This window comes from Coturnix japonica, chromosome 21 (genome assembly GCF_001577835.2).
Source record: "Coturnix japonica isolate 7356 chromosome 21, Coturnix japonica 2.1, whole genome shotgun sequence".
Taxonomy (NCBI): domain Eukaryota; kingdom Metazoa; phylum Chordata; class Aves; order Galliformes; family Phasianidae; genus Coturnix; species Coturnix japonica.
Window position 1 is genome coordinate 2,156,742 of NC_029536.1, and position 12,196 is coordinate 2,168,937.

The following is a 12,196-nucleotide window of genomic DNA, read 5'->3' on the forward strand; positions in this document are numbered from 1 at the left end:
ATTACTAAACAAGATTCCTGTGGTCCAGTTCTTTTGTTAAAGTTATGTGGGGACCTTTGAGACTCTGCTGTTCATCCTGACCTGAAATGACATCTTGTATTAGCACTGGTGGAAGGTGCTTTATTACCTGCTAATTAAGCTTACTTAAGCCCTGTTGTTGCACTGATTGCAGTGGGTACAGCTTGATGCCACAGACCCTGACCTACAGTAAAAATTAATGTATGGTTTAGATTTGATCTCAGTGAACCTAAGCTGCAAGAATGGCTTTGGGATGTAGCTGCTTCAAGTATAATGCAAAAAACAGGATTGCCAGACAGTCAAACCTGTGGCTTAGTAGGCTTCAGGTCAGTATGCTGTTCTGCTTCTGGGTGAAGCAAGCAAGCTGGTTTGCTTTGGAAGTCACACATGGTAGCTCTCTGGCCTGAGATCTGCTGGGATATTGGAGATTAGGCTCAGCCCATTCTAAGTCTTCAAGCCCAAGATCTAAATGTAGAAGTCTTTAGAAGTACAGTGTGGTTTAGATACCATCATCTCGCTGTGAACTGGATGACATTGTGCAGTGAGTGATGCTGAAAGAGGATTCCTAGGAACACCCAACCAGTTCTCAGGAATGGTGCTTAGTTTGTAGGCTGCACTTGGGAGCTAGTAAAGTTAGTACCATGCTTTCAATGTAACTGAGCAGGGCACACGAACCTTATGAGCTTGCAGGAGGAGTTGGTGGAGGTGCTGCTGTTGGACTGGAGAGGCTCTGTGACGTGGGTTTGTTTGCAGCTGGTTCTGTGAATTTGACTTATTTCTGCCCTCTGGCTGAGCTGCATGGGAAAATGTGCTCAAGTGCACTGGTTTCTTGAGTCCTCCTGTAACCTCTCTATCAGATTTCTTGGAAACCAGGGCCTGTGGGTGATCTGTTTTGTCTGGAGAAGGGTTTGCTGATGGCCCTGGAAATGCGCAGCCAAGCTAGGGCAGCTATATAACTATATAATATTTAAAAGATATCATGCTAGGTCTTGTTGCTTTAATGTCAAAAGTCTGATTGGGTTTCTCATTCCAGAATGAAAACTGTGGAACAAGCAAGCTATAAAAACCCCCAGTTAATAATAGGTATTGAATCCTGAACACCTTGGTGCTGTTTCCTGCCTACATTTGTGTCATCTTACGTGCCAGAAGTGGAACTTTCCCTTCTCAAAGACAGGAGCCTTTGTCACCAAGTGAGTTGCTGTTTTTCAACCATCACACTTCCCTTTTTCACAAGCACAGGTGGAGCTGTGCTACTCCTCTGAGCTGATAGCAGTAAGGCTACACTCCTTTTTGTTTCTCTCCAATATAACACAGTGTCAGTTCTTTCCTATTGGATGCCAGTTAGCTTCTTTAATTCTGCAAATCACGCTTATAACGTGAACTGCATTGGAGGAGCAGTTGGTAAAGTTACAGGCTTTAAAAGGCAAATGCATTTTAGTTGCCACAGAGCTCTGATTTGGGAAGGCATTCCAGCACTTGCAGAACTTTCTGCATGAATGTTGTCACTAAAATCAGCCCTGTTGATTGTCCTAAGAACCACCTGTAAGACAGACTAAAATGCCTGTGATTTTGTGTTTCGTAGTGAAAATAAAGCCAGTTTTTGGGTTAATAATTCAACTGCACAATATTTAGCTGCACTAACCACGACTTACAGGCCATGGGGTTGGCACATTACATTTTTTGTTTGAGATTCCTCTCCTCTAGAGATAGAAGTTTGTGATTGAAGCATCATGAGGTTGCTACAGAAAGCAGGAGGAGAAGCAATCTTCCTCTTTTGTCTATTGCATCTTTTCCTCCTAACATGTATGATGACTGCCTGCTGTTGTAGCTACTGCAGATCTCTTCTATCATGCACTTTCTTGTCGTTATCACGTTACCTTTGACCTGGAAGCGTATCAAAATGACTCAAGTTTTCCATCAGAGACTTCAGAAAGATCACGTTTTCTGATAACATACTGTGCCCAGTGATGAGCTGAGAAGCAGAGGCACGGGTTGGTAACGTCAAGGAGTGCGAGATGGGTTTTTTTTTGCCTCTATCTGGTTTCATAAAGTTTCCATTTATGAAATGTCACTTACATTACAGCTTCTGCTCCTACCTTTTCCAGGAGTTGCTGCTTTTGGTGGCTAGGCTGAAGGCAATCCAGAGAGGTGAGTCATCTCATAGATTAAAGCAAAGCTCTGCTGTGTGTGCTGCAGGCTCCTTAGTGCTGCTCGATGGTAGGATCCAGGAGTCTGGTCTGTATTTTCCAGGTGAGAAAGACTGAACTTGCCTGGAAACCCACATATGGCTCCTTGTGGACCACTTGGGCTGCTACAGCCCCAGCCTTATTGTCCCAGGCCTGCAGGGCAGTAATGCTCCCCATGTGCCAAAAGAGGGCAGGCACTGAACAGGCACTACAAGTACCCCAAGCTCTGGGAGGCTGCAAGTTCTGCTTAGTCCAAAGCCTTGAGGCTGGGCTATAGTTAGCCCAGCAGAACTGAAAGGAGCATGTGACTCTTTTGTCTTCTAGTTCCCAACTGCAGCTGAGTTATTGTTTTGTAAACTTTTTCTTCCCTGGTCTTTGGGTGCTGTTGTATGTCATATGATATCCTGCTGAGCAAGAAGGGAGTCAACAGGTTAAAATGTCCCTTGTGACACCATGCTTACCACGTACTCCATCTGCTTCTATGCATGTCCTTCAGTGCTCTAGAGCTGCTGCCTTGCTCAGGCTCCCTGGCACAGCAAGTCATGCCACCATGTGTGATATAACCTTCCTGTAGCTGTCATGGCATATTAAAGGGCTCTATAATAAAGACTGGCAGATTGTTTTATGTAATTTAGCTGTAACTATATGAATCCTCTAGCTAATGATGAAGTTATCTACCGTGGGACAAAAGGAGCTTGTAAGAGAGAGCCAACAAGGCAACTTCTACCTTGATCTATCATTACTCATTCAAGAAATTACATAGATTTCATGTGAATAACCTCTCACTCGAAGAATTGCATACGCTGCTGCTTTGGTTGATGTCAGGAAACCTGACTGTGATCACAGATGACAAGGGGTCCAAGCAGCTACTGAACTTTCAAGAAATAATTACATTTGAGAAGTAATTATGTTGGTTTTTTTTTGTCTTCCCCACAGCCAGCAAATCAGTAGGTCCAATGACTCCAAAGAACAAATCCATCTTTCCCAGGACTCTTGATGCATTGTGGCTCTGTGCTCAGAATCAAGGCTCATTTCTCAAAGACAGTCATAAAAGACTGACCCCTTCATCCAAGGCTGAGGAACTAAAGCATCAGAGACCGTTCAGCTTGAATTCCAGCGTGGTTCCTTGCAGTGTCTCTTTGAAGGGACAATAGCAGCAGCAAACTCTGAACCCCAAGGTATTTCTAAACATCTCAGCTGATAGCTTCATCTCTTTGTTCTTGGCAGTGCTGTGCCAGCTATGCCGTTCTGTTTCATGCAAAGTAGAAAGAATGGCATGAAATATGTGCTCAGGCAACCATGAAGACCATGTTGCTTCTCATGACCTTGTAGTTTTGAACACAGGTTGTATGGATTGACAAGAGCTGCAGGCCACAGAACTTCTGCTTGCTTAGGAAACTGCAGACTGTAAAGATTACTGGTTTCTAAAGCATCTAGTTTTGGTCAAATATCATCTAGTTAAGCCTGTAGCTGTTTCTTAATAAAACCACCAATCTGAAGGTGAGGAGATAAGCACTACTGCCAATTTGATTAGTGAAGTGGATATTTGTTCTGTCAATAGGTGTAGATCCATCTCAGGCAACAGCATGAGGCCTGGCAGCATTGGCATGTGTCACGTATGGGACTGAGCGAGAAAGGAGTCAGCAGATGAAATGTCAGTACCTCAGAGACAGGTAAGATTCGGTTCAGAAAAACCCCGAAGATTTTGAAGGCAGACAATTGAGTTGTCTCTGAAAGGGCACTGCTGACACTAGTGGTTTAGTCTTGCTGTGTTTGTCAGTTTTCTGACTGTAATGTTCCGTCATCTGTCAGTGCTTGTACACAACTGGCGTAGTTCAGCAAGAATGAAGACGTGTGAAGACCAATTCATAAAGCACCAATATTGCAAAGAAAATATGGAGGACTGTGACTGATTCCTTTTGTGTTACAGACCAGCAGCACTGCAGTTAGAATGCCCTGGGATAAATCTTAATGTAACCATGGTCAGGAATCTGACATGAATTCTCTTTATTCTCATCCTATTCTGACACATAGGGGTAATATAAATACCTGCAGAGGTGGTCATAACTGATTAGCCTATAGAACATCTTGCAGCACTCAGTGCTTTTGCCTAATAATTTGACTTGACTGTAGGACTGCCCTCTGATCACCACCAATAGCTTTCTGTGTGTTGCCCAACACTTGTGATGCTGTCTGAATAAGCTGGTGGCAGGAACCCTGACTGGGTGCCTTGCAGTACTTGGTGGCCAAGCTGGGCAGGAGCAGTCTGAATGTCTCTGGGTTTCCATGTAACATGGGTGGCACAGGCTGTCAGAATTGTGAGGAGCAGTGCTGTGAGGGAAGAAGAGGGGATCTCCTGCGTGGCTGGCATATGAATTAGCAGGCTTGCAGTTTCAGAAGTACAACAGTTGGCCTTCTGAGGGTGTTTTCTGGAGGAAAAAACCACCCCCAACAAACCACAGGTTGTTGGCCTTTAGCCTGGCAGCAGCTAGATGGGATGCAAGCTCTTGGCATCTTGGTTCCACCTAGAAGAATCTATTGCATGCCAAATGTATCTGATTGCTTCCAGATCATGACAGGAACACAGGTAGATAGATGCCTGAATAGACCAAGGACTAAGTGAAGCATGTGCTGCTTGACCACACTTTGAGACCTATGGATGTATCTTCAGGAAGAAAGCATAGAACACAGCAAAGGAACAAGAATGCTATCTGTGTGGGGAACTTATTTAGGCATCATTAGCTTGTATTAAACTAAGGAAATAATATATCAAGCTCTATGAAGAGCAAGTCAAATGCCAAGGCATGGCATTTTCCACAGGAACTCATGGTTCTCTTTTGCCTTGACCTATGTGTCATCATATGCAGTGTGGAAAAGAATCCGTTCAGAGCTCTTTGTGTCTGAATTCATCAGTTCAGTTGAGAACAAGGCTGGATTTTGAATATCATCTTTGCTATTCACATAAGTGTAGCCACAGAAAAGCAAGCTACCTAAGCATAAAGCAGTGATGGAAGCGTGCGTGTCTGTGTTTGTATGAGACAAGCAGCAAGTCATGATTACAGGTGATATGTCTGTACCTATGTGTAATTTTGGTGTGATTTTGTTGAGGAGCTGTTTTCTGCTTCTTGCATCCCAGGAAAGTGAGGGTGGAGGAGCTGCATGGGTCCCTGCAGGGCCTGCTGCAACTCTACTCTGTTTTGGCTCATCTTGGAGCAGTATTATTTCCTCTTGGTTTAATGGTGTCTGCATGGAGATGCATCAGCCATGGGAAATAGGAGTCTGCTGAACCAGCGTGAATAACTTGGAAACTGTGAATTGAATCAGGAAAATGTGTGGATGTAAAGCCTTACTGTGTACTGCATATCTGATAGTTAAATCCTTGAGTGTTTTGGAAATCTCTATGAGCTATAAGCCAGAATTCAATAGTCTGAAGTTCACACTGTGCTTTAATTTGCTTTAATTATCAGTTGTATCCCAACTCGCAAAATCCACTGAAAATCAAATGATGTGATTCTGCATCTTACTTCTATCCCTATTCGAGTCACTGGCGCATGATTGCTTAGCCCTCAGCATCTGATGGTGCAAAGCAAAAGCTTTTCCCCGCCCCTAAGAAACAGGAAGAGCCACAACTACAAAAAGCGCGGTACCTTCCCATAGACTCAGGTGGAGGAGAATTCTTGCAGGGGAAGTCCTGATAGAAGCCCACCCTCATTGAGCTTGAGACATGATTGTACATGGAAGAGAATCCAGTCTCCTCAATACTCGAGCTTGCTTGCTGCTGACACTGTACCTGTGGCTCTGGGCACAACAGACTCTGGCAACATCATGCCCTGATGGTGAGCTGAGAGCAATTTCTAAGGATGTCAAGAAATGCTGCCCCAAATGCCTTTCCAGCACAGGTAAGGGAATGATGTGTTTGTCTTCTTTCATGTGTGTATGTGCTTTAACTGTGTATGCAAAACAAAACCACGAGGGTTTCCTTCCTGCCCCACTGAATTCAAAATGTGCTTTAGCTTCAGAGTGGACATGTATTGAAGATTTATGTGCTTGTGCTTCTTGCTCTGTAGTATGAAAGGGATTGCAGGAGGCAGTGTGTTCATTATCACACTGATGAGTAGGGCACTGGAGATAAGGGGCTGAATGAGCTTTTAGAAGCAACGTCATTCAGTTCTTTACTGAGACTTCTTCAGATCAGCAAAGGGATGCAGAATAAGCTGCGTGTGCACAGTGAAGAAGAGGATCCCTTCTGCTTTATGGGCTGCCTCTACTCAGTAGCTGGAAAATTGCTTGTTCCATGTAGACAGAACGGCTGCTTCCTCTCACATAGCACTTGCCAGAGGTGCCATCAAGACCTCAATGTATTTCTATTCCAACTGAGATCAAGTTATATAGGGTGCAGTAGTAGAGTCGTTGCTCAGTGGGATCTGCTCCAGAATCCCCCCTTAGCAAAACACAGAGAGAAGCATCCTGAAGCTTTTTCTTTTTGCCTGCCTTCATTACGTTATCAAAACTAATAAGAGGAGGACAGAGCAGAGGAAACTGTGGGCAGTTCCTGGTAGACCTCATATGTTCCATCTCCAATCTCAGGAAACGATCTTTGCGACTTGCTGTGGGTTTTCATACATTTCCCTCATTTCTTTCTTTCTTTTCTTTAGGGGTCACAAAAACCTTTGAGTTGAATATTATTTTCCTTTAACTGGTCTCACACTGTTGAAAGAATTGCTTGATAGAACTGTTTGCTGGTGGGATCAGTAGATGCAATCACTCTTTTGCTTTCATGAACCCAGGAGCCTCAGAATTAGAGCTGACATTTGTGGAGAGCAAGCAAAGTTCACAGTAGAATTCTTCTGGAAACAGAGAATAGGAAGGATGTTGGATTTATGGCTCAGATTTAGATTCCCTAAGGCTTAAGGAAAGGCACGGCAAGGAAACTTGAGCTTCACTGGCCAAGGGTCTTTTGAGCATCTCTGCCCTCATGATGTTGAGCTTGGCTGAGAAGAGCTCTGGCAGCATTCTGAGAGCTGACTGGATGGGCTATTAATGTGTTTCATGCATGGTGAAATGCATTTCAGTTACAAAAGCAACTCTAAATTCTCTCTTTCTTCTTTACAGAGGACAACAGCCCATGTGAAGGAATAGACGATGTGGACTGCAAGTGTCCTCAGGGATTCAGTTGTGCTGATAGGCCCTGTACCTCCTGCAAGAAAACTGAATGTTCAGAGGGCGAGGAGCTGGTTAAGCTGGGTAACTAAAGAAACACAAATGTCTCTGAAAGATAAAGCTTAATATCAGTAGCTTGCTGAGCCACAGTTTCATTCACTTATTTTAATCCACTTTTGGGAATGCTTGTGATATAAAGAAGAGAAATGGTGTTTATATCGTGCTCTCAGTGACTAACAGCCCTGTGTGTCCAAAGATGCAAAACTGTTGAGAGCTGCTTGTACATCTCTCCAGGAGTGTGATTCATGAAGCAGGAAGAGTCCTCCAAGCTCTTGTACATCAGTGTCTTTGTTAAAGGCACTGACCGCTATTAATTTATGTTTTCTTTTCTTATAGGCACAATTTACTATAAATATTCATGTAAACCGTGTGAGAAAGGAACCTATTCTAATGGTAAAAACAGCTGGTGCCAGAGCTGGACTGAGTAAGTATTGATATTTTTTGTTCCATGGTGATATGCCCAACAACTTTGTCAAATATTAATAATTAGATGGGTCAATTGAAACAATAAAGAGATCACCAATGAGATTAAATGACTGGGCTTTTAAAATTTATCTTCTGGCTTTTTAGGTTGGGGAGGAATAAAAGAAAGGGCAGCAGCATTCTAAATGTTATTCTCTTTCTTCTTTTAGTTGTGAAAGTTCTGGCCTTCTAACAATCCAGAAAGGCAACAGCACACACAATTCATTATGTGGCTACCTGGTTAAATATTTGGAACAAGGTATCAGCTTACAGTGCTTTGTTTCTTTGAGCCTCCTCTTTCTTTGAATGCCTGCAGTTGTTGACCCCCTGCATGGGTACTACCCAGAGCTTGCTGTCATGCCAGCTTGCTTTGAAAATGACTGTTGTGTTTCTTGCCAGTATTAATACAGGTGGAATTGCTGACCCAGGCAAAGTGGGAACACTGTCAGCAATAAAGAGAGGGTGAAGACCAGCAGTTGTCCTTGAATAAAGATCACAAACAGGGAGCTTTCAGTTTTCCACTGAATCTCTGTTGCTGCTTGGCTAGATTTTCCTCAGAAAGACAATAGTTTAGAGGGTCATTCACTTCCTTTATGAGTATTCAGTCCACAACACTCAGAACTGAAACTGTGCGTCTCTTTGTGGATCAAAGTGCACAGGACTGCAAGCTCTGCAGGTACTGAATATCAGAGGAAGCTTCTGCCTCTACCTTTCCCTTGACCCTGGAGGTACCTTTCAGATCCGGGCCCTTCATTCAGAGAAACTGTTAGTTCTGCTGAGAGGAACTGCTGAAAGGTGCTACTTTTAATTTCTGTGAGGCTGACAGAAGTGTGAAAATCTGGCTTGCTGTGCTGCTTTTCAAGAAAACATTGAAGGCGAATCCCCCTAAAGAGCAAAAATGGGAACAGAGCAGATATAAAGCAGCACTCTCGTTTGCTCTGTGTGAATGCCTTTTACCACAGATAGTGATCCACTGCATCTTTGCCTGCGAGCAGCTCAGTTTTATTGCTAACAACTGCACTGCTTTTATCCCAGGCAAACAAACTTCCACAGAAAGGGGAAGTTAACCTTGAGATTTTCTTGGAAGCACGGCCTTTGACATTTGTCTGGGCACATGTTTTCTTAGTTCTGTTTTGCCTGTTTAATTGCAGACGGCGTTACACGTGATTCTCTGTACACCACTATCCTGGCCATCCTGACAGCGGTGGGTCTGTTTGTTCTCATCTTGCTGACCTTCTTCTTGCATCTCTGCATATGGTCGCTGAAGAAAGAAAAACACCCCGCAGCTGACAGTAAGTGCACTTTGTGAGCCTCCCTGTGGTTCTTCATTGGAGTAACAGTGTGTGCTCCAGATTCAGAAAGGAGTTAAGTTGAATAAGTAGAGTAAATGCTGATTTGCTGTATGATTTTTTTTGGACTAGTTAATTGGTTTCACTAAGATGAGGTGCCTCACCTGTATCTTTGCCCTTCTCAGAGTGGGTCTTTGCTGGAAAAGGTAATGGGGCAACTGTGCTGTATGAAGGCCTCTTGCATGTGCAATGCTTTTGCTTTTTTTCACTGCAGATGTGGAACTTAACTTCCAAAGGCTGCTGTTGGCTCCACAAACATCCCACCACAGAGAAGAGACTTACAGCTGCCAGTTTCCAGAAGAAGAACATGGAGACAAAATACTGGATGAGAAACCTTACTACTTCCAACCTCCGAGTCTCCACTGAGAACAGATAAACTGCAACGTGTTGTGAGGATGAGGAGCTGAGCAGTAAAACAGAAGGGAGGGACTGGGTGCATATAAGCATCATTATGTACATATAGAAATAAGGAATGGGTTTGGGGAAGTTTTCATAGAATCCTAGAATGGCTTGGGTTGGAAGAGACCCGAGAGTTCGTCTAGTCCAGCTCCTCTACATTGGGCAGGGTTGCCAACCACTAAATCAGGTCAGGCTACCCAGGGCCCCATCCATCCTAGCCTGGAAGACCTCAGCTTGGTGTCATCTGCAAACTTGCTGAGAGTGAGCTCAATCCTACTGTCCATGTCACTGATAAAGATGTTGAGGTTCACTGGGGGGACAGCACTCATTGCCAGCCTTCACCTGGACATAAAGCCATTGCCCACAGCCTTCTGGCTGCAACCATCCAACCAATTCCTTACCCCTTGTATAGTCTGCCCTTCAGGTCTGTCTTTCTCCAATTTAGAGATAAGGAATGCAGTGTTTTGTTTTGATACTTCTTAACAAACCTAGTATTTAGAAACAAAGAACCTGCTAACTCAGGTTGACGTTCTGTTCAGCTGCATTGCTTTGTACAGTTTATCTGAGATGTGAGTTTTATTGTTTGGGGTTTTATTTTTAATCTTTTGTTGATGCTCTTTTTAATGTTCCTTGGGACCAGGGACCCTTTCTGTCATTATTATTCCACTTTGCATCTTCTGTACACCCTTGTTTGATGCTCCCACATACTGATAGGTACATAAGACTGATGTTCCACCATTAGTCCTTCCAGGGCTACAGGAAATACAGCATTACCCATAGGTAATACCATACAAGGTGTTGTCTCTGTTGATTTGGGTTGTACAACCTCTTGATAAAGAGGCTCCTGAAAAGTGGAATATTTCCCTTCTAACCTAGTCATGTAGCTCTGTGCTCCAAGGCTGTTTATTTCCAGTTGGCTTTTCTTGAAGCCTTCTTCAAAGGAGGATCTTCTTGGCAGGTTTGAATAGACCTAAAGGATTAATTTCGTGATTTATGGATGTTCTTTTGTTGCTGAACATTTCCTCAGCGATTATATCAAGAGGAGTTATCTTGTTGCTGTTGCTTTTTGTTGTTGTCGTGCACCATGAAATCTTAAGACGGGGTGAAATAGTTGTAGTGGGAAAATGAAGCATGTATCCTTGTCCACTGTAATACATTCCTTCTTAGCTCCAGTTTTAATCTTTTGGCTTCCCTGTTATTGCATGTAGGACTGCTATGTCCTTGTACCTTAGCTTTCCTATCATTTAAAGAGTGATAGTTCTCAACCTCAGAAGTGTATTGTGAAACTTCATTAGTACTTTCAGTGTATTTTTTGCCTTCTTTGATCCTTCTGCTGTTAATTAGCGCGTTGCTGATAATTTTTCCCATAGGTATTGCCGTGTGAAAGTCATTTCAAAGGAGTTTTCTTCCATTGCCTTGAGAAATGTGCAGGTTTTTAACTGAGGTCAACTGGAGATTCATCCAGGGAAAGGTGCCAAGCATTGGACTGGATGAAACAGGACTTAGCCTGATGTGTGAGTCTTACACTTGAAGTGCAAGTTTGGTTCTGCCTTACAAGCAGGTGCCCTGTGGGATCTGATATACTCAGAAGTCTGAACTCCTGCTGGTGAAGGCTCTTCTAACTTCTCCTGTGCTGGCCATGTTAACTCTCTGCTCTGTATGGACCCTTCATTTTTTAATGTATTTAATTAGAACTTGGGTTGTGACCCTTTGCAAAGGTAAAATAAACTCGACAATTGAATTAAGCGTTTATTTGATATAATTAAGCAAACTGGAAAGAAAAGGTTTTAATCTTCAGGTCACTTCAGAGTTCCTGAGTGTAATTCGGTTTCACTTTTCCAGCTCACTTCTGTCTTGTAGAACTTTGGCTGTTTCAATAACCTGCCCTCAAACTCTTCTGCTACGTTTCTGGTTGGTACCTTTGTGTGTTTTCTCCTTTCTGAATAAGTGGCTTTGTATTTCCTGACTGGTGGTTAAGCTTTTTCAGCTACCAAATTCACAGGAAACTTCGCCGACCACTTCTTCTGTTGCTGACAATGGCAGAGAAACAGCAACGTTTTGGGCCAAGCAAATAAATGGCAGAAGATGCTTTTGGAGGAAGAAAGATTCAAGCATCTAAATGAAGTTCCTGCCTATGGCAACACATTGGGCAAATTCTGGTGAGGAGTGGAAAAACTTCCTGGGCTGTGGGTGTTGAACAGCCAACAATTACTGCCAGTTAATACTGAAACATGATGAACAGAGCCATAATATCCACGGGAAATTTGCACAGTGGCCTCACAGATTTCTATATGCCTACCTATATGAAGTTCTGCTTCATACTTACCTAACCACCTGCCTTTATAGCTGGTAATTGATGGAAAAAGCAACCGATTTCCTGACTTCTTAGAGCTCAAATTAAAAGGGAAAAACCCAAAGTGTGAATCATTTAAGCCTTGGAGTGTTCCAGTAAAGGAGCTGTACTTTGCATCAAAGAAAATGAAAGCTCAGAAGAGCAAGCTTGTGAGAAATCTCTGTTTCAGTTTCCATCCAGAAAGAGCCATAGGCTTATTTTATCAGTGC

General features: G+C 43.2%; 1 protein-coding gene across 1 annotated transcript; it reads left to right on the forward strand.

Annotated features, from left to right (window-relative positions):
* The first annotated feature begins 18 nt into the window (after positions 1-18).
* TNFRSF18 (TNF receptor superfamily member 18) lies at positions 19-11,375 on the forward strand. The gene is made up of 9 exons (XM_015882656.2): positions 19-1,208; positions 2,124-2,166; positions 3,141-3,382; positions 3,766-6,103; positions 7,317-7,448; positions 7,761-7,848; positions 8,057-8,145; positions 9,038-9,178; positions 9,450-11,375. The coding sequence occupies exons 4-9, from the start codon at positions 5,929-5,931 to the stop codon at positions 9,599-9,601; spliced, it is 777 nt and encodes a 258-aa protein (XP_015738142.1). The 5' UTR covers positions 19-1,208; positions 2,124-2,166; positions 3,141-3,382; positions 3,766-5,928; the 3' UTR covers positions 9,602-11,375.
* Positions 11,376-12,196: the final 821 nt, after the last annotated feature.